Genomic DNA, 21,878 nt, shown 5'->3' with positions numbered 1-21,878 from the left:
CTTCTCACATATGAGAACTCTTGGTTGTCTTTGTTATGCAACCAATATGCTGAGAAGGGACAAATTTGGACCAAGAGCTGCTAAAGCAGTCCTACTGGGATATCTGCCCACTCAAAAAGGATATAAACTATATGACATTGACAACAGGACAACATTTGTGAGTAGAGATGTAGTCTTCTATGAATCAATTTTCCCTTTCAACCTTGTTTCTCAGAAAGACTTACCATCACTCCCTCAACAAGTTCATTATGATTGGGAGTTTCCCTCTTTTGATGACTTACAACACCAGGGTGAAATTGAATCTACTCAGCAGCAAAACCCACCATCCTCACCTATTCACATTTCACCTGGAGATGTTGCACCCTACCAGGAAGTACAGGAGGATGCAGGGAACAACTCACATGGTGAGAACGCCACAAGCTTAGTAGAAATTATGCATGTTATGGAAGTCATTGCATCAGAGATGATTCAGACTCTTACAGCTTTTATAGTGGTTACTACACATGCTCTTACTACACTAAGGAAGTCTGAAAGAACAAGCAAACCTCTCATATGGCTCAAAGATTTTGTGAGTTTGGATAAAGGGAAGGCAACAACTAGTAATTGCCTGTATCCATTATCTAATATGCTGAGTTATGCAAGTCTCTCAGTTGCATATCAGAGTTATGTAGCAATGATGTCAACAGATGTATAACCTAAGTCCTATTATGAAGCAGCCAAAGACTGTAGGTGGGTTAAAGCCATGAAGGCTGAAATTCAGGCTTTAGAAGATAACAATACCTTGCCAGTAGTACCATTTCCTAATAGTAAAAAGGCCATAGGTTTTAAATGGGTATACAAGATCAAGTGCAAGGCCACTGGTTAAATAGAGAGGTTCAAAGCAAGGCTAGTAACAAAGGGCTATAGTCAGAAATAAGGGATTGATTACCAAAAGACCTTTTCACCAGTGGTGAAAATGGTCACTGTCAGAACTGTATTGTCCTTGGCAGCAATCAATGATTGGTGTATCTATCAGATGGATGTCTTTAATGCATTTCTACATAAAGATCTTCATGAGAAAGTATACATGCAATTGCCTCAAGGCATTTCTCATCCATCAGACAAGCATTTGCCTGCAGATTAGTTAAAACTCTCTATGGGCTTAAACAAAGCCTCTAGACAGTGGAATATCAAATTAACCACTGCCTTGCTTGATTTTGGCTTCACTCAGAGTCACCTTGACTATTCTTTACTCACAAAGAAAGTAGAAGACAAGTTAGTCATTGTTCTGATTTATGTTGATGACCTCCTCATCACAGGGAATGGTCCTTCTCTGATTCAAGACACAAAAGATGTGTTGCAAAGCAACTTTAAGATAAAGGATTTGGGAGATCTTAGGTACTTTCTTGGCCTAGAGTTTGCAAGAACTAAGGATGGCATCCTCATGCATCAGAGGAAATATGCCTTAGAATTGATTTCTGATTTGGGGCTAGCTGATTCCAAGCCTCTTGGTGCTCCTCTAGAGCTAAATCTCAACCTTACTTCTAAAGAATTTGATCAATATGTTGGACAATCTCAGGACACCTTGTTACCTGATCCAGGAGGCTATCAGAGACTTATTGGTCGACTACTCTATCCCACCATCAACAGGCCAGATATTTCCTATGTTGTTCAATGCCTTAGTCAGTTTATGCATGCTCCTAAGGCTTCTCATATGGAGGCTGCTACTAGAGTGGTGAGATTTGTGAAGTAGGCTCCTGGCCTTGGTATTTTCTTTTCTACTTCCAGCTCTAATCAGCTTCAGGCCTTTTGTGATGCTGACTGGGCCTCTTGTCTAATTAGTAGGAAATCTATTACAGGCTATGTGATCAAATATGGGGACACTCTTATTTCATGGAAGTCCAAGAAGCAATCCACTGTGTCCTGAGCTCTGTTGAGGTAGAGTACAAAAGTTTGGCCTCCACTGTTGCTGAGATTGTGTGGCTTACTGGCTTGTTCAAAGAACTCAATGATCCACTCTCCTTGCCAGTGCCTTTGTATTGTGACAGTAAATCAGCCATACAAATTGATGCTAACCCCGGCTTCCATGAACGTACTAAACACATTGACATAGATTGCCACTTTATTCGTGAAAAGATTCTTCAAGGTCTCGTGGAGACTGTCTACTTAGCTTCTTCTGAGCAGCAAGCTGATCTTCTAACCAAGGGTCTCAGCAGACATCAATATCACTATTTATTGTCCAAGCTAGGGATGAAGAACATCTTCATTTCCCCTAGCTTGAGGGGGGTGGGGTGTAGAAGTATTAGATACTTACACTAAGGTGCCTTAGAGGTCGTACTCTTATTTTAACTTAACCCGGGTTGTTAGAGTTGTAGTTAGTTAACCATAGTTAGAAAGTTAGTTAGGTTACTGTATATAACCGACTATTTCCTTTCTCTATATTCAGTTGAGTTAATTTTCGATACAAATAGAAGTGAGCTAAGATCTCAATTCTCTCTCTCTCTATCTCTCTATCTCGTGATTTCGGTTGCTTTCTTCTTCTCATCAGTTTAACACTATACTTGATTAATTTCATTTTTTGGGCCTCATTTATAAAATATAATTATTGACATTTCTTTTTACTCAAAATAGGAGAAATAATTTAGCAGGAGAAGGGATTTTTTTTATTTTAATAAACACGATCCAAGAAGATCATATGTTCAGAAAGTATAGCTGCTAAAATCTGAATAGTCAAAGCAATGAACCAATCAGAAATGTGGAAGTCAATTATTATACATCTAACAGTTGCGTTTCAATATCGCGACGTGTTGCTCACGTTACTAACGTGACACCAACAACTCCACCATTATTGGGGGCTTTACTTTGTTGAATTTATTAATGAATTCACACTTAATATACACACGCACAATGCATTCAAACATATACCTGCCTTGAATTTAAATTTAAACTTTACGAGATTAAGATTGATTTTTTACCTCCACCTTATATATAGCGTTCTCTGTCTTATTTCAAATGACTTTATAATTTGGTGAGCCAAATATTTTATCATTTGAAGATTTTTTAATATTTTCTTAATTGTAGAAAATCGTGGCTTATAGTATTTTTAATGCTCAGAATTTTTAATAATTTAATCTTTCAGATTACAAACTATCTTTTGAATATGTGTATTTTAATATTTTCTTCCACTTAAGCTACATAATAGAAAAGATATCCAAGTTAACACAAATCAAATACTTCCACCCTTCTACCGAAAACCCTGTCATTCCTTTTGAGATGGAAAGAGTAATTTTGACATTTCCATAGATCTGAAAATATTAAATACTACTATATGTAAAAAACATAGTTAAATGGAATTTTGACCCTTCACGCGGATAGTCTTTGTTTTAATTGCTCTTCAAGTTTGGCTCGTAAATTAGAATGGAAAAGAAAATAACAATTGACAGTTACAAGAACGGCGGGGAGTTAATAGAACCTGACGGGTAGGGACAGATACTTGTATTGATAATGCCAAAGTCGGCTTCAACATTTTCTTAAGGCGAACATGATATTGAGACGACTTGAACATACACCCCAAACGTGAAAAAAGAAAGTACTGTAATATAAGCAATGTAATGTTCACAACCATTTCAGGAACATTCTTGAAAGTTAAACTTGATCTTCTGTAGAAACAATGGTTACCATTCGTTTGTTGGTTTAATCTATTTAGTTCTACACACACACTAAGGTACATAACTGGAAACTCATGACATATTACACTCGTTTCTCCATAGAAATGACCAACGAAAATTTAGCTCTGAAACACCTAAAAAACTGTTTACAGTCGTCCTTGCTAAGCACAACACTGAGCCTAATTAAGTTAAGAAGAAAGAAATATTACAAATTTCGGCAGCCAATTGGTTATTTTGTTATCTGGGGAAAAAAAATTGGTTATCGGTAATCATTACAAGTACATCTTGAGAGAGAGAGAGAGAGAGAGAGAGAGAGAGAGAGAGAGAGAGAGAGAGAGAGAGAGAGAGAGAGAGAGAGAGGCATGGCATACATGAAATTAGAGCATATATACATCACAATGCAGTATGTAATTCAACTGGTTCCACTATTCTGGACTTCCTTCTTTTCTTGCTCTCAGGCGTGCACCTAGTTCCACTAAACTTTCCAAACTTCACCGCAAAACTGCAAGCTGAACTGGGTGCTGAAGGCGATGAACCAAGAGGTGCTTGGTTTTCTTTACCTTTGTTCTTTCGCTTTCTATACCGATTGGAAATGGAAGAGTTTGCTCTCTCTTTCGGAGACTGCAGCTGCATCTTCGGCCTATTATCACGCCTAAGGAGTCGAACATAGAAGGGATTCACAGCTGTGTAACAAGTGAACTCGTTTGTTCTACCCTTTTCCAAATCAACATCACCATTATTTACCTGCAAGATTTTATGCAATAAACAAGAACATAAAAGGATAATACTGCCCATAAAAGCCACTGGTGAAAAAGAGAACTTTATGTTCTTCTATCTACTTTTTAAGCTATAGCTGAACCAAAGTTGTAATTTCTCGACAAGGAATTATACCAATTGCAGAAGTGCAGAAAATGTTCGAGCAACATCATGCTTCTTTTGGCCCATGACAACATCAGAAAAAGACATCGAGTTTGTACTATTCCCTTCCAGCGATAACTTGCCCAAAACCCGAGCCCCATATTCAGCAATATCAAAGGGTGGATGTGAGTCCTGTATGCAAACACTGGAGCAGTAAGAACCGTAACTCAACAGAGAACATAAGAATGAGTACTGTTGGACTACATACTTGTTCCTCCAAGTTCTGCTCAATTCTCTGCCTCCATGTTGAAACTCGAGCAGCCAGTTCACTCTGCTTTTCAGTTTCAGCAAGGTTATCTAGAAGAGCATCCTAGACAAAACATTAGGTTACAAAAATGATCAGTCAAAACCAAAAAAAAAGATCCAAATAAGTAGCAAATAACATTTTTGTGAATTTTTGGGAAACTAATAAGCCATTGTGGTCAAAGGAGAAAAGCATGAAAATGTGTCAAGGTCTAAAGGATCTTTAAGTGCAACTTCAGAGCAAATTCCTTCCTAATAAAGGAGCAAACAAAAAAAAACTCCCTCCATTGATACTTCATTGTTAGTCTGTGGAACTTTAAGTGCGAATTTAGAGCACATGCTTTCCCAAAGAACGAGCAAACACAAAACATATGCCACCATTGATACTTCATTTTTAGTATGTTCTAAAACTAGACACGTTTCAATATTTGGGAGCGCTTTAATCTTTACATTTGCCCTTAATGAAATGCTCTAATGGCTTCTTTTGTTTCCCAAAAACAAATCTCTAATGGAATGACATGACATCTTGAAAACCACTAGAGATATTTTTGGTTTCTTATATTTTTAGCTTATGAACTTTCCTTTATAAATTTCTATTTCGAATCAAATACCATCACAACAGATAAATCAGACGAAGCAAGCATATATATGTAATGCAGGAAAACAAGCTATAAAATGCAAACGGCAATTATATATGGGCAATGAATCGAAAGAACTTGCAATTAAGTGAATTATGCAAACTAAAAACCATACAAATCAAATTCAAAAACCTTTTAAAGTTTCTTATTTAGATGCATGTTTAGTACTCCTTTTGTCCCAATTTATGTGGCACGCTTTCCTTTTTAGTCTGTCCCAAAAAGAATATCACATTTCTATATTTAGAAATAATTTGAATTTAAAATTCCCTTTTTACCGTTGATTGAGATGATTTATAGCCACACAAATGACTAAAACTTGTTTTGGACCACATATTTCAAAAAAATTTCTTTATTTCTTAATCTATGTGCCCGGTCAAATAATGCCACATAAATTGGGACGGAGTGAGTAATCACCTTTAACAATTAACGTATAGCTTGCCAGCAATATTTCCTTGTCTAGTGGTACCCTTCTGTAACGACTCGGCCGGTCGTTTTGAGTATTTTAGCCTCGTTCCCCTATTTATTGCCTCCTCTATGTTATATTATGGTTATGTGACTTGGCAGGGTAGTTGGTTTGGTTTCGGGTGAGTTTCGGAGTTGAAAGAGTTCACCGGAGTTTGATTTTGTGTAGGCGATTACGGAATGGAGTTTTGATGATTCTGACAGCTCTGTCTGGTAATTTTGGACTTAGGAGTGTGTCCGGATATTGATTTGCGGGTCTGTAGGTCGTTTTGGCTAGAATTGACAAAAGTTGGAAAGTTGAAGGTTTGGAAGGTTGAGAAGTTTGACCGAGGGTTGACTTTGTTGATATCGGGTCCGGATTTTAGTTCCGGGAGTTGGAATAGGTCCGTTGTGTCATTTATGACTTGTGCGCAAAATTTGAGGTCAATCGGAGTTGGTGTGGTATGAATCGGCGTTAGTTTTGGAATTAGATTGTTCATGGATTCAATAGATTTGAATTGGGTTGCGATTCGTAGAATTGATGTTGTTGGATGTGATTTTAGGCATCGGGTAGGTCCGTTATGTGATTTGGGACTTGATGGTATGTTTTGACGGGGTCCCGGGGGGCCCGGGTGTGATTCGAATTGAAATCGGGTTCATTCGAACTTAGGTTGATTGCTGAAGAACAGCTGAGTCTGGTGCAATCGCACCTGCGCACTTTGGGCCGCAGGTGCGGCACCGCAGAAGCGACCTCTGAGCCGTAGAAGCGAAGTTTGGTCAGCTGCTTAAGGACCGCAGGTGCGGTCAGGAGTCCGCAGAAGTGTACTCGTAAAAGCGAGCCCTTGTCCGCAGAAGCGGAAGTGCAAATGCGCTTAGTGTTCCGCAGATGTGGAAGGTCCGTAGGCTTAATGAAAAGCCGCACCTGCGATGGATTTTCCGCAGGTGCGTAGCCGCAGAAGCGGTTGTTGGTCCGCGGAACTGGAATAACTGGGCAGAAAAGGGACTGAATCGAGGGTTAGAGTTATTTTTCATCTTTTGAGTTAGAGAGCTCGGTTTTGGGCGATATTGGAAGGGATTTTCAAGGATTTGATCGGGGTAAGTGTTTTTTACTCGAATTTGATTATTATTCATGAATCCATCATTGTGATTATCATTTAATTAGTGTTTTGAGTAGGAAAAATTGGAGAATTTTGTGAAAATTTCCTAATCTACTCCCTTTGTTTCAATTTAGATAACACACTTTCCTTATTAGTCCGTTCCAACGCCTTTAACAATACCATGATAAGACATTTAGAGGCCATGCTAGTGAAATCGCCATCTTGTCCCATTTTGGATTGAAAAAATAGTGTAAATTTATAAGCATTAACAAAACCTCATAGATGCATGGACCTACAGTGAGGCATGCAGGTTTTTTTTTGTTTTGGGGGGGGGGGGGAGGCGTTTACAAGCTAGCAAACATATCATATAAAAATAACTCTAACAACATTATCTTCTGCATCACAAATTAAAAGGAAAAATAGCGTTTTTAGTCTTACTAAGTGGGAGCGACAAAGATCTTCAAGGTTTGCATGAGCATCGGGATATTCATGAGTGCCATTGTCAAAGGGTGAACCATAATTTTTATGCTGCAGAATGAGAATATATGAGCATAACTTGTCCATGCCAGATTGAGCCAGCTTGAATACACATTTCTAAAATAGTAAAACAGCTTATGTAGTTTACCAAACCTTTTCACCGTGTTGAGTTACATCCTCATTCGCATCTGCCAATTCTGGTACGTCATAATCAGGTTGCCCAAAATCAGGATCTCCACTATCATATTCATTTTCTTCATTGTTTTCCTTAGGACTAAACAGGTCATCATAATCTTCGTTCAACCCCCTAATAAGTGATTCTCGCAGCTGCAAAAAGAAATCCAGTACAATGAAACAATTTGGACATGCAATATTACACACAAATACAAGATCAATAAACAAAACCTTCTCATAAGGAGGAGGAGATTGTGAGTCTCCCTGCTTTTTCATGGCACAATATTTTTTCTCCCATATATCATTGAGGTCTGAACTGGTGGTACCATGTAATCTTGCAAGTGTAAACTCTATAGCCAAAGATGCACGTTTTCTGGAATCCACACCCTGCCTTCTACTAAAATTAACTGCTTGAATGCATGAAATCTATATATTAGATCACAAAATTAACAGTTAAAGAAAAGCACATAATAGGAAAGGAAGCTTTGCAACCTTTTCTGTAAGGTTTTACTTTCAAATCGCCAGGTTCATGGGGATTCAAGGGTTTCCATGGGTCTTCATCGTCAGAGTCATCTGAATCTCTAGGCTCTGGGTATCCATCTTCACCTCCATGTCCATCGTCGTAATTATCAGGAATATCACAATTACCATTATCGTAATTATCAGGCATGTCACAATCACCTTTATAACTTGCAGGACCAAACTCAGGCTCAACCCTTGGTGGCATACAAAAATTAGCATCGTGGCTCTTTTGAGCTGAAAACTTGTTGGCAGTGCCCTCAGAAACTCTAGTGGGAGAGAGAAAGCTCTTTCGATGTTTGGAACCTACAGAACCACCCCTGCAGCTATTGTTTAGCCCCTTCCCCGCAACATCGTTGTTCCAAAAATTATCCACTGCTACAGCATCACAGGAGTCCAACAGAATAAAATCTCGGTAAAGATCACATGTGGCTAGCTGCAAGTAATGACATAACTACTTAATATAACAGCAACTTTACTTCTACTGCAGACAGAAACAGTACCATACCAAGTAAGACTCTAGTTCTCCTGAATCTCCTGTAGAGTCCAGGCAATCACCTTCACGGACAACCAGATTTGCAGGGGGTTTCACTAACTGGGTCAGTGAAGAATCCCTATGTGTTGCACTATCCAGCAAGTTCTTTGCTTCCACTGCCAAACAAAATTTATAATGATGATGATGAAGATGGTGATTTTGAATTCTGGTTATTCACCAAAACAGTAGAGAAATAAAGAGCTACCAGGGATTTCTTCTGAGACCCAGAATGGATCATTCTCTTCATCATTAGCATTTTCCTCTGCCTGTGCTGATGCACTTTCTGGGTGGTCCTGCTCGCTGATTTGATGGAAAATATGACATTATTGGTTTTCAGTTTTTTAGTATATAAGCACTGAATAAGTATTATGAGCTGTACTACAATCCTTTTTTCTTCGCAGTGAAATACATAACGTATCAACAACCAGTTAGATGAATTATTTTCCAGCAGCCTGCCCTCAAGATCGGAACCAAATTAATACCTTTGTCACATTTTTATATTGCACAACTCCGTTTGGCATGTAGTCTAAAATATTAATTTGGCTTATGTATCATATAAGTGGCAGTAGTAGCTAATAAAAAGTAGCGACATCAAAGTTTAACTTGGAGCAATTGAATTCTTACAATTTGTGAAACAATTATTAGTAGAACCCTGACAATCCTTTTCAGATGTCTCAAAAAGGAAAAAGGTGATACATAGATGGGGATGGAAGAGTAATGAGAATGGTATCCTTGTGAAAAGCATTTGATGTTATAAGATCCTGCACGAGCTTCAATTCTTACTTTTCCGAGAGACACGTATAAAGTCCCATAACACTTCACACTTGTCTCTGAAACCCGTTGGTCCTCCTGACTCCAGTTAGTTCAGATCGCCTCGCACAAGTTTTCGTGTGAGACTTTAATATAACTTGCTTCTTAATTCCTCAGTTGACATACCCACAATTAAAATATAGGTAAACATCAATAACCTAGAGAAACAACCTAAATTTCAGACCAAAAGTATGACGAATGTCATCAAGATACTGTAATGTGCACATCGCATTGTGATCACTGACCACCGATCAATACAACTCTCCCAATTGTTTATCTCCAGGTTGGAACTTAAATTCAACTAACCAGTGTAAGAAAAGGTTCTACTCATGAATACTATGAAATTCAAGGAAGCTCTAGTTTTCTAGGAAACGAATAAATTCAAGCCCATGACAAGATTTTTTAACAGTTATCACATCATCGTCTTAACACTCCTAATGTGTTACTAATTGTTGAAGGACCTAACAGTCACAGCAGCTAATCCCATAATGAAGCTCAAGCAGAGCTAACTAACCTCGTAAAAAAATGCAGTGCTAGACTGAACTTTTACATGGTAAAGCTGAAGACAAAATGAGCCACGGGAAAAAAATATTAAAACTTTCTACCACCCAAAGAAAAAAAAACAGTTTTACTTAAAAGAATCATAAGAAAGAGATAACCTTTTCTGGGTAATGAACTCCAAGGCATGTAATACCAATGAATACAAATATTCAACCTTCCTGCTGTAAACCTGAACTGATCCCTGAAGCAGCAATGCAGCTACGCGTCCCAAATAATTAAAACACAAACATTAATACTACAACCTTAAAAATTTCTTCATTTTCTTGAAAGAAAAATTACATATTTAGGAACCACAAAAAAAGAAATATTATTATGCTGAAAATGAACTAACCTTCAGCAAAATTGACAGAAAGGCAATTAGCATTATCATGGTCAGCAGCAGCAATTTCACCAGAACAGATTTTAAGCAAATAGTCTTCTAAATTTTTGGCCACGTCAACCCCCCAATTCGATTCGAGGTCTCGATGTGGCTGTAAATTATGAAACCCGCGGCTGCTTGGTTCTTCTTGCTCTTTTCTCATCTTATGAGAAATCCAACAGCAAAAAGATTCATTAGTAAACCCTAAATTCTGAAATTTGGAGCACCCAAATGCAATAAAACCCTATTTTTCAACAAGGAGGTGAATTCAGATCTAGCAATTACGGTGACCCAATTGAAGCTTTTGAAAGAGAGTAATAGAGGAATCGCCGGAGAGCCACCGGAAATTGAGAGTTCAGTGTGAGTGAGAGTAAGAGAAGAGGAGGTTCAAATTTTTTGGGTTTATTTTTTCCCGCTCCAAGATGTGAATATGGAGTTTAACCAAAATGGGCCATGGGCTCTATTTATGGGCCTACTAAAGCCCATTTTCGTTTACTGGAGTTCAGTAAAGCCCAAATAGTTTGGGTTATATGTAGAAATGATACCAGGTAGTTATTCTAGAGGGCTGCTATTTAGAAATTAGCCAGTGTGTCCTGAATTTCAGTTTTTCAATCTAATTTTTTTTAGTTCAAATTTTCAGGACAAAATAAATACTGGCTAAATCCTAAATAGCAGTCCTAAAAATGACTATTTGTGTACTTCCCCCTTTATTCTTTGCACAAACAAGAAAGATCGTAAATGCATAGACAAGACTAGTGGTGGCAAAATGGATTTAAAAAATAATTATCCACTAAAAAATGAGTTAGATAATTAACTTTTTAAAGGGGTCAAATATGGATAAGATCCATATTATTCACTTAAAAAATAAGTACGTAATGGATAACCAATGAGTTTAACTTATACATTTGCAAAGACTCAAATTAAGGGTTTCTCAAATTTGGGAAACTAAAAATTATCCTAAAAGTGATCACATTCAAAAAGTTATGGATAATATGAATCTGTATTAAATATGCGCGGGTATGATATTTTATCCGTTTTTACATTACTCGTTTTCTACCCGTCCATATCCAATCCAACCCCGTTCGTTTGCCACCCCTAGACAGCACTATGGAATATTTCTTCTTGTGGCGACTACCAATATGTATGCACACAATTTTCTTGAAGTTCAAACTGTCATAGTTTGAATTTCAATAGATTTTTCTTGAAGACAATCAATTTTCTTTGAAGTTCAGGCAATTTTCCTTAAGTGTGACAGTGTCAACTTCAAGAAAATTTGTTGAAGTTCGTGTGATAGTTCAAAATTCGGGAAAATTTACTAACAAGATTGAACTTCAGTGTGTTTAGCTAGGCGCTGTATATATTCTAAACAATTGCCCTAATGATGGCTATCAGATATATTTTTATGTTTTTCCCCGATAGAATTGCAGAAACTCAATCGGGTCGATGGTGCTCAAAAAGCGGTTGTCATTCAAACTACACCAATTAAAACAAAAACTTCAGAAAGATCAATCTATTTGTAAAAATTTGATATTCTGGGAAATGATCAATGGTTTTTGCATTGTGTACAGGTAAAATCGGGGATAAAGTTACCCCCAATTTCCCGATGAAGAAACGAGGAACAACGTAATTCGTCGCTGGCTCGGGTAAAACTGAGGGTGCCCGCAGATCGGAGCTCGGGGGTGGATGAGTGATACGTCGGGAATCGAGCATGGCCAAACATGGGAAGAACCAAGCTCGAGCGAAACAAAGAATCGGGGTTAAAGGGAAGACGATTAAAAAGGGTAAACGAGGAGCCAAAATATCTGCCATCAGCCAGATATTACGGCATGAATCACGCCCGATATTAACTGTGGATCGTGTTTTCTTGGTAAAAAAGGGAAGAAAAGATTTTTACTTTATTTAGATTTGTATTAGAGTTGAAACTCCTCTAATATATAAAGAGGGGAACCTTTTTATTTTTGGGTCATGGTTGGTATGCATATCAAAGCAGTAAAGTTTACTTTTATCTTTTAGCAATTGTTCAAGTGTTCTTCTGTAAGGCCCCGTAAAATTTCACCAAGGAATTTAAGGTTTCGTGGTGCCGAGGTAGGCTTATGTGTTTGAGGATTGTAGAAAACTTTTTGGGTTGAAGAATGCATTGAGGAGTTGATGGAAATCTTTGGCAGAAGAATGTAATTCTGTGGTCAAGTTCGCGACCGCAGAACTACTCCGCGGGCCGCATAATCATCGCAGAGTTGAGCAGAGATTTTGTTGAATTTTGAAAGTTATTATGCGGTCCATTATGCGATCGCATAGTTGTTTCACGGTCCGCACATTCATCGCAGATTTGGCATGAAAAATTTTGGAGAGTGATTTTGCGGTCCACTCTGCGGCCGCATAAGTGGTCTGCGGATCTCAGACCTGTCGCAGACCGGTCCAGACCATTCCAGTTGTTGGTATCACTTTCGCGGTCCATTTTGCGGGCCGCATATCTGTTCTGCGGTCCATTCTGCGACCGCAAACCTGAGTTCGGAGGGTCCAATTTCTTATTTTTAAAACCCGACCACATTTTGATAAATAGCCTTAGGGGCTCACTTTGAAGTGGATGTGTGATGATTTTAGAGAGAGGTAAGAGTATCTTAGAGAGAAGGAGGAAATCTAGAATTCTAATCATCCATTCTTGTACCAATCTTCAAGAATCAAGGAAGCCAACCACTAAATTATCATCTATCCGGGTAAGTCCTACTTCTAAGCTTTAATGCAAGAGGTTATAAGTTCAAATATATTGTGGGGCTGAAAATAGGCCATGCATATGACAATAGGTTGTAGTATGTGGGGTTAATGAACCATTTTGGTTAGTTTCTTGTTGAAATTGGTTGAGGGAGGAAGGGATTACCATTGTAGAGCTTTGTAATCTATGTTGCATACTAGGTGTTTGACAAAATTCCTAAGAGAGTTACACCATGAGAATTCTTTTTAATTATTATCCGATTTTCGCTATCTTCCTATAGATTATTATTGCTAGAAGTGTCGGGACGTTGTAGTAACTTAATGAAAGCTCGCAAGGTATGTTGGCTAAATTTCTCGCTTGGAATAGAATTCCATGATGTTCCCTTATGTTTCAAGTATGATTGGCCCAAGTTTCTATTTTCCATGTTCCGAGTTATTCCTTATATATTTGACTATTCCGAATAAGCTTGTGTTGAAAGATATATACTAAAAATGTGCACCAAATTCTCCTATCATCTTATGTTCTCCATTGGGAATGTATCCTAGTGTGACCAATATGTTGAGATAGTATGATTTCAAATCATGTTTAAATTGTAAGTTGTTATACCCAATTGTGAAAGAAAACTCAATGCGCCTAAGACCCATATTGTTCATATTTATGCTTAAGGCATTGATTCCAAATGCACTTATTGATGATGATCTATAAATATGCTTGAAAGTGAAAGAAATAAGAGTGAGATATAAAACGTGGACATGGTTGTGGTAACTAGTGCATTTGATTTGAAGTCGTGTTTAAATCGTAAATCACCATGCTCTCCTTTATAAATATTTTCAATATGATTTGAGTTCTTACATACTCATGAGTTGAAATTGTGTATTGCCTTTTTGAAAAGAAGTATTTCAAAAAGATACGACGTATTACTCGTTCATGATTTTTATCTTGTGTTGCGATTATAAGTCATTGTGCTCCATACCTTAGAAAGGAATCTATTGTGTTTAAAGCCTTCACTACTGATGAACTTAAATTTATGTTTTCTGAAATATTATATATGTTGATAATTGTAATGATGATCATGGAAAATTAAGAAATAAAAGTGTGGAACATGAAATATGAGATACGGTCGACGTGCCAAGAATGATATTACATTGGTGGCCACTAGAACCAATGAAATGAAAAGATGAGTAAAAGACTACGAAATGAGCTGAAAATCCTTTAAATAATAAATTCTTTGGGAGTATCGTTTAGTCAGCGAGGAAGGGTAGGTTGAAATAACCTAACCCCGCTACATGTGTCGGTGTAGGAGTGAGTGAGGGGTAAAATCCCCGTGTGAGGCGGTGAGAGTTTTCCCCAAATATAGGATGAGATTGATGTGTTGAAATAGTTCCCCTTAAATGGGATGAGATGATTGCTAGCGGATTGTGAGGTGACATCGACCCACACGACATTGTGGTGAGACGGCTTAGCCAATCGGGCTAAGATCGTACACCATGCTACGCACTTAGTGGTATTGTGAGTGAACATCTCGGGGTGAGACGACTTAGCTGATCGGGCTTAGATCGGAATCCGTGCTAAAAGCACGGTGGTGTATCGACACTAAAGATCTCCCAACTTAAAAGTATTGAAACTTGCTTGAAAAACTTGTCTTGCTCCTAACTTGATGTCTTGGTATTGTTTGAGGCTCCCATTGATTTTATGATTGTTCTCCCTTGTTCATTTACTTGTTCTATTAAGAGGGTGTTTAATCATTCATACTAGTACTATTCCATATATACTAACATCCCTTTTACCGGGGGCGTTGTATCTTTAATGGATGCAGGTAATTCCATAGCAGAAGGCTTTGATCAGTGATAGCGGTATACCCTCTTCCCAGCTGACTTGGTGAGCCCCACTTCATTTTGGGGTCGTGTATTTTTTGTTCCTCGTGTATTATGTTTTGAAGTATAGCCGGGGCCTTGTTGCTGGCACTATCATTGTACTCTTTTATATCCATTAGAGGCTCCGTAGACATATTGTGTGTTGTATAGTGGTGTTGGAGGAGTCAAACTAGATATGTTGTAATTGAATCACATGATCCACTTTAAGTTATGAATGTGTAATATATTTTCAAAATTATGAATGAAGCAACTAATGATAATGAATTGGTATTGTTCACATGATCCTCCTCATTGTCTAATTAATAGGTCTTATCTTTATTCATAAGTGAGTTCGGGTAGAAGGTATTGTACAGGCTTGCTCGGTCGAGTTATCTCAATTGACCAATCTATGAGTCAATGAACTCCTAAATGGATCAAGTATGCGTCCGCCGGTGCTAAAGGCTAATTCTGAGGCAACACTAGAAATCAAAATGGCTAGTACATCACGTGCCATCTCAGCAAGAGTGGGAAATCTAGGTGAGTTTAACTTTCACCACCCCATAATGTTAAACTTTTCATGGTCTTCCTCAACATCTTCACCCAAATATTTATCTAACTCTGTTTTAGAGTCATCTCCGCCACACTTCTTATGCTTCTTTATATCTAGTATGAATTTTGAGAGCGATGATGAAAAAGTAGATAAAGATGGAGAAGATGGACATGAACCAAGAGAAGATGGAGAAGAAGCAAAAGATGGAGAAGGTGGACATGAACTAGAACCACCATTTTTCTTTGCATACACATTGAACAAAGTATCCATGTATGTTTTCACCTCCTCTTATATTTTCACACCTATTGTTTCTCCAAACATAGCAGTAAGCGCAAATGAAAGAGTATGAAACTTGTGGTGTGGATCAAAAACACATAAAATAAAAATCATTATGTTCATCTTTTGTGGATCCCCCCAATACTTGTCAAATTTCTCTTTCATATTTTTTGCCATTTCTCTCAAGAATGCATCTTCATTTTGCATCAACTCTTTCAAAGAAGAAGCAACATCACATATTTCAAGAAAGTGCACATTAGACGTAACATAAAGTATACCTGATAATTTTAAGGTGAGTTCATAAAAAATTTCTAGAAACTTTACAATACGTCTTACACTATCCCAATCACTACTTAAAAGTGGACCTGCAGGTTGCCCACCCTCACAAATACAGATAGAAATACATGACATCAAACCATAATCAATATCATAATATTTTATAAAGGCTCATAAACTGTAGCAACATTGAACATCAAGTATGTGGAGTTCCACCTAGTAGGAACATCCAAGCACAATGATTTTTTATAAGTTATCCTATCAAGATCATAACATTCTTTAAACTTTTCCCATCTTGCGGGAGATTGTCTTATGTACCTAACAACTTGTCTTATTCATTCAACAGACACACTCCCTTCTCTCAACCCATCTTGAACAACTAGATTAATGATGTGAGCCATACATCTCACATGAATATGCTTACCTTCGATCAAGTTAGTGTTCCATCTAGTAAATTGTTTGGATAACTCTTTAACCATCACATCATTAGAACTCGTATTATCAACTGTCACAGTAAATACTTATCCACTCCCCATTCAAGCAAACACTTAGCAATACCACTAGCTAAATCTTGACCTTTGTGACTAGTAATTGGACAAAAATTCAATATCTTTTTATGAAATTTCCAATTCTTGTCAATGTAATGGGATGTAACACACATATAGTTAATTCTTTGAATTGAAGTCCATGTATCAGTCGTAATACATATTCTCTATTTTGATTCTTTAAGAATTGACTTCAAAGCAAGTCTCTCTTCATGGTACATCTCAAGACAATCCCTAGTCATAATAGTACGAGATGGAATATGAAATAAAGGTTGAAGAGTTCTCACAAAGTCTCTAAATCCATCCTTTTCAACAGAAATAAAGGGTTGTTCATCTTTAATAATCATTCGAGCTAAAGCCCTCCTACATGCCTCTTGATCAAATTTCCAAGGGATAAGTAAAACATCACATGTTTGACCTTTCAGTTGAAAAGCTAATGTTCTCTGGCTTGTTTTCGCCTTGTTGGGATTGTTTGGACATTTGAAAATATGTGATAACAAATGGCTTGTGCCACTATTCTTGGTATCAACTACATATTCTTCTGAACAATATTTGCATTTCACTTTTTTCACACCATCGACATCAGTGAACTTGTTGAAGTGGCGCCAAGCAACTAATCTTTCTTTAACCATTTTTCTTTTCTTCAAACCAGATTGAGATTCACTGTTGTTTGTGGAATCATTTGAAGCACCACTTTTACCATATTTTTCAATAATTTGAAATTCATTTGGCGTCTCTGCCTCATTTTCCATCTACGAAAACAAAAAAAATCAAAGTAAAATCAGATGTTGAAAAACAGAACATGAAAGCGACATAAAAGATATAACATAAAGCCAAATCGATAAAGAGAGCCGGTCACAACATACCAGCAAAATATTGCACTCAAATTTCACCAAAAGCTAAACAATAATATTCAGATCTCCCAAAAAAACCAGCAAAAAAAAGAATGTCCAAAATCACCAAAATGAAACCAGTAACAAAGCTAGTAGCCTACAACAAGATTACGGAGCTCAAATGAGCACATAAAGCAGTAAATTTTCCATAATTTTTGCAAATTACAGCTAAAAAGCAATTCATTGACAAGCAAAGACTTGATCCGAAGATACTAGTGGCAAAGCCAAATCGATACATACAGATACACAAAAAAATTGGAAAAAGACAGCATGAAAATTCAAAGACAAAAAATACACAAAACAAGGAGTGTCTTACCGTTGCGTCGAGTAGTTTGGTCTTGACTGAAAAGGGAGGCGGAAGTCGAGCAGGGAGTTGAGCTCTTGGAGGAGGAAGTCTTACAAGCCACAAGGAGTTAGAGATTGTTGGACTTTTGTTCTTGTAGAAGAGAGGCGGAAGCCGAAATGTGTGTGTGTGTGTGTGTGTGTGAGAGAGAGAGAGAGAGTAGTTTGATTATTTGATATAACTTATAAGTTATAACCTAACCTAACCTAAGTGGGCATTGGGCTGGGCTAGTGCCTAGTAGGCTGTGGAAAAATGAAATACTCCCTAACCCTAAAGTTTTAGTATATAGGTCCATATAATTCCAGATTTCGGATCGGATTAAAATTATACCAATCCGAAAATCTAAAATTTTATAAAACATAATCCATATCCAATCCAAATATCCGAAATTAAGCAGATCGGTTCGGATTTCGGATATCCGATCCAAATGAACAGCCCTACTGAGGGCTCGATTGGAATCGGTCTTTAGCATTCAAATCTGACTATAGGCTTAATTACTTCGTCACACTTGATTTGATCATTTTGTTTTCCTTTAATTCGATTACTTGTTGTTCTTTGACCATTCATATTAAATTAAATCATGTATCCTTTTGTAACGATCCGACCGGTCGTTTAGAGAGTTGTAGCCCCGCTACCCTTTCCTGCTCATTTTTGTGCTTCACTGTTGTTTTATGACTTATCGGGTTAGTTGGTTCGGGTTCAGAGAGAATTCAGAGTGAATTGAGATACTTAGTCTCTTAATTAAAAGCTTAAGTTGGAAAAGTCGATCGGATGTTGACTTATATGTAAACGACCTTGCATTGGAATTTTGATGGTTCCGTTAGCTTAGTTGGGTGATTCTGGACTTAGGAGCGTGTCTGGATTATGATTTGGAGGTAGGGAGTAGAATTAGGCTTAAAATAGCAAAAGTTGAAATTTTAAAAAGTTTGATCGGGAGTGCACTTTTTGATATCAGAGTCTTTAAATGCAAGACTTCGAGATTTTTCACCATTTCAAATATTTTGAGCTCGGATTTTGGAGGTTTTTTGAGAGGATTTTCTAGGGCATTCTTGAAGTAAGTTCCTTGTGTTCATTTTCTTCGATAATTATGTTTTCCCCACTGATTTTCCACCTAGATGGTGTGTTTTTGGGGTGCAAATTGGGGGTTTGAGGCTAGGGATTTGGAGAGTTGGTTTTGAGGATTTGAATGAACAATTGGTGTCGGATTTTGATGAATTTGGTATGGTTAGACTCATGAGTGAATGGGCTTTCGGATTTTATTACTTTTGTCATATTTCGAGACGTGGGCTCGGGGGGCCGGGTTTGGACCGATTTCAGATTTTGGCTATAATTTTATATTTTCTTGTGGAATTGATTCCTTTAGCTTATATTGATTGTATTGTACTGCTTGTGGCTGGATTCGGGACATTTGGAGACCGATTTGAGGGGCAAGGGAATTTTGGATTAGAGTTTAGCCCGGATTGAGGTAAGTAACACTTTCAAACTTGGTTTTGAGGGTTCGAAACCCCGAATTATGTGTTATGTGATTGGTATTGAGGTGACGCACATGCCAAGTGACGGGCGTGCGGGTGTGCACCGTGAGAATTGTGACCTGGTCGATTCCACGGCACTGTCTAGTAGTTCTATCTTGTTGATATCCATGCTTTCATCATGTGATAAAGTAATTGAGTTGTCACTCATGTTAGATATCATGTTTAAGCTTTATGCCGATACTATTGGGACCCATAATGATCATTTATTGTTGTTGTCTTACTGATTTCATTGATATTTCGTACTTAGTCATATTTATTCATTTCATATTATATCTCAGTCTCAGTTGTTAATTATTGATTTATCATATCATTGTTTTCGGGCTAGTATCATGATATTGTGAGCCGTGAGAGAGAGACTGGAGAGATTGATGACTGAGTGAGGCTGAGGGCCTGATTATGAGTGACATTTATGGGATCGGGTTGCATGCCGCAGCGGTTATATTGATTTATGATAGCGCTTGGGCTGAAGGAGCCCCTCCGGAGTCTGCACCCCCCCAGTGAGCGCGGTTGATATTATTGAGGGATGGATTTTTCATGGACACGGATCTCGTCCGAAGCATTTTATACCTGGAGATGGATCTTCTCCACGGGCTGGATTTGCCCTACTCGGTACTGAGTGACTAATGGTCAGTGATGTATATATTTCGGGATGGATCTTCCCTGGGCATTTTGGTCCATATACAGTATCGAGCGATTGAGCATTTGAGTGTGTGAGCACATGAGGCTGTTAGCATGGTGCATCGCATACATCATGTGCATTGGTATGGTAGAAGTAGAGGAGTATATTTTTCATATCATTCAAATTTTATCCATTTTTCTGTTTTAAGATATCTATCGAACTTGAAAGCATGTCTATATTTCTACACTGTTATTTTCTGTATTGAACTGTGCCGGTTGAGTTCGTCACTACTTTCAGCCCACAGTTTGGGTTTGTTACTTACTGAGTTGGTTGTACTCACGCTACATCCTGCACCTCGTGTACAGATCCATATACTTTTGTTTACTGTGACTGCTGAGTGAAGACTCGAGATCTTGGAGACTATCGAGGTAGCTGCATGGCGTTCGCAGGCCTTGACTCTCCTTAATTTTCTTTATCTGTATTTTAGGTCTTAATTCCTCAGACATTGTAGTAGACTGTATCCTTGTATAAATGCTCATGTACTCGGTGACACCTCAATTTTTAGAAGGGATTCGTATTGCGTTGTGATTTTATTTTGATTTTTAAATGGTTTCTTAAATATTAACTGCTTCCATTTTATTTTCAAAGTTTTTACTTGGTAACCTAGTTGAGTAGTTGGCTTGCCTAGTTCCACGATAGGTGCCATCATGACGGTTGGTTTTGGGGTTGTGACAAGGTGGTATCAGAGCCTAGGTTACATAGGTCTCACGAGTCATGAGCAGGTTTAGTAGGGTCCTGCGGATCGGTACGGAGACGTCTATACTTATCTTTGAGAGGCTGCCAAACCCTTAGGAAACTTCACATTCTTGAATTCTTGTCGTGCGAATCTGTTGATTCTGGTAACTAAACTTCTGTTGTTCTATTCTCTCACAAATGGTGAGGAAGCGTACTACTGGGCAGGGTGGACAGCCACCAGTACCACCAGTCGGGGCCGCGAGAGGCCGAGGACGTGGTAGGGGCCGCGGTAGGGGCATAGGTTCATCTCGCACAACATCTAGGGTAGCACCTGCAGATACACCAGTTGCCCCAGTTCAGGAGCAGGTTCCAGTTGTGGATGAGCATGTGGGACCAACTCAGGCACCACCTGTGCCCATTATGATTTCAGGCCTTCAGGAGGCCTTAGATCAGATTCTGACAGTTTGCACCGGCCTTGCTCAGGCGGTTTCAGCTTAGGCCGCACATACTACTTCTCAGGCCGGGGGAGGTACTCATACCCCTGTTACCCATACTCCGGATCAGGTAGTACATGGACTTCAGATACCGGGGGCACTACCAGCCTAGCCGGTTGTAGCTGCTTAGGCCCATGTGGTTCCTGTTTTGTCTGATGATGAGCAGTGGAGATTGGAGAGGTTCGGGAGACCCCAGCCCCCATCTTTCAGTGGTACAGAGGCGGAGGATGCCCAGGGTTTCTTAGACAAGTGTTAGAGGATTCTCTGTACAACAGGTATTTTGGATACCAGTGGGGTCTCATTCACTACTTTTCAGTTCTCTGGGGCTGCCTTCAGTTGGTGGGAGGCTTATGAGAGGCGTAGGCCAGTCGGGGCAGCACCCCTTACATGGAAGGAGTTCTCCGTTCTCTTCCTGGAGAAGTTCGTGCCTCAGTCCTGCAGAGAGAAGCTGCGCAGGCAGTTCGAGCAGCTTCGTCAGGGTGATATGTCTATGATGCAGTATGAGATGAGGTTTTCTGAGTTGGCTCGTCATGCAGTCTGGTTGGTTCCCACATATAGGGAGAGGATCAGGAGGTTCATTGATGGCCTCACATTTCAGTTGCGATTGCTTATGACTAGAGAGAGGGTGTCTGGT

The 21,878-nt window shown here is 38.6% G+C and overlaps 1 protein-coding gene across 1 annotated transcript; it reads right to left on the bottom strand.

Moving 5' to 3' along the window:
• Positions 1 to 3,850: 3,850 nt before the first annotated feature.
• On the bottom strand, positions 3,851 to 10,824 carry LOC104091662 (condensin-2 complex subunit H2-like). The gene is made up of 11 exons (XM_009597043.4): positions 10,392 to 10,824; positions 10,159 to 10,258; positions 8,895 to 8,989; positions 8,663 to 8,805; positions 8,128 to 8,590; positions 7,867 to 8,042; positions 7,615 to 7,788; positions 7,423 to 7,512; positions 4,774 to 4,875; positions 4,539 to 4,697; positions 3,851 to 4,391 (listed from the first exon to the last, which is right to left on the bottom strand). Exons 1-11 carry the CDS (start codon positions 10,579 to 10,581, stop codon positions 4,041 to 4,043), a joined length of 2,043 nt encoding a protein of 680 aa, XP_009595338.1. The 5' UTR covers positions 10,582 to 10,824; the 3' UTR covers positions 3,851 to 4,040.
• Positions 10,825 to 21,878: the final 11,054 nt, after the last annotated feature.

The sequence above is a fragment of the Nicotiana tomentosiformis genome, chromosome 9 (assembly GCF_000390325.3).
Source record: "Nicotiana tomentosiformis chromosome 9, ASM39032v3, whole genome shotgun sequence".
Taxonomy (NCBI): Eukaryota; Viridiplantae; Streptophyta; class Magnoliopsida; order Solanales; family Solanaceae; genus Nicotiana; species Nicotiana tomentosiformis.
This window is presented reverse-complemented; position numbering and strand designations above follow the sequence as displayed.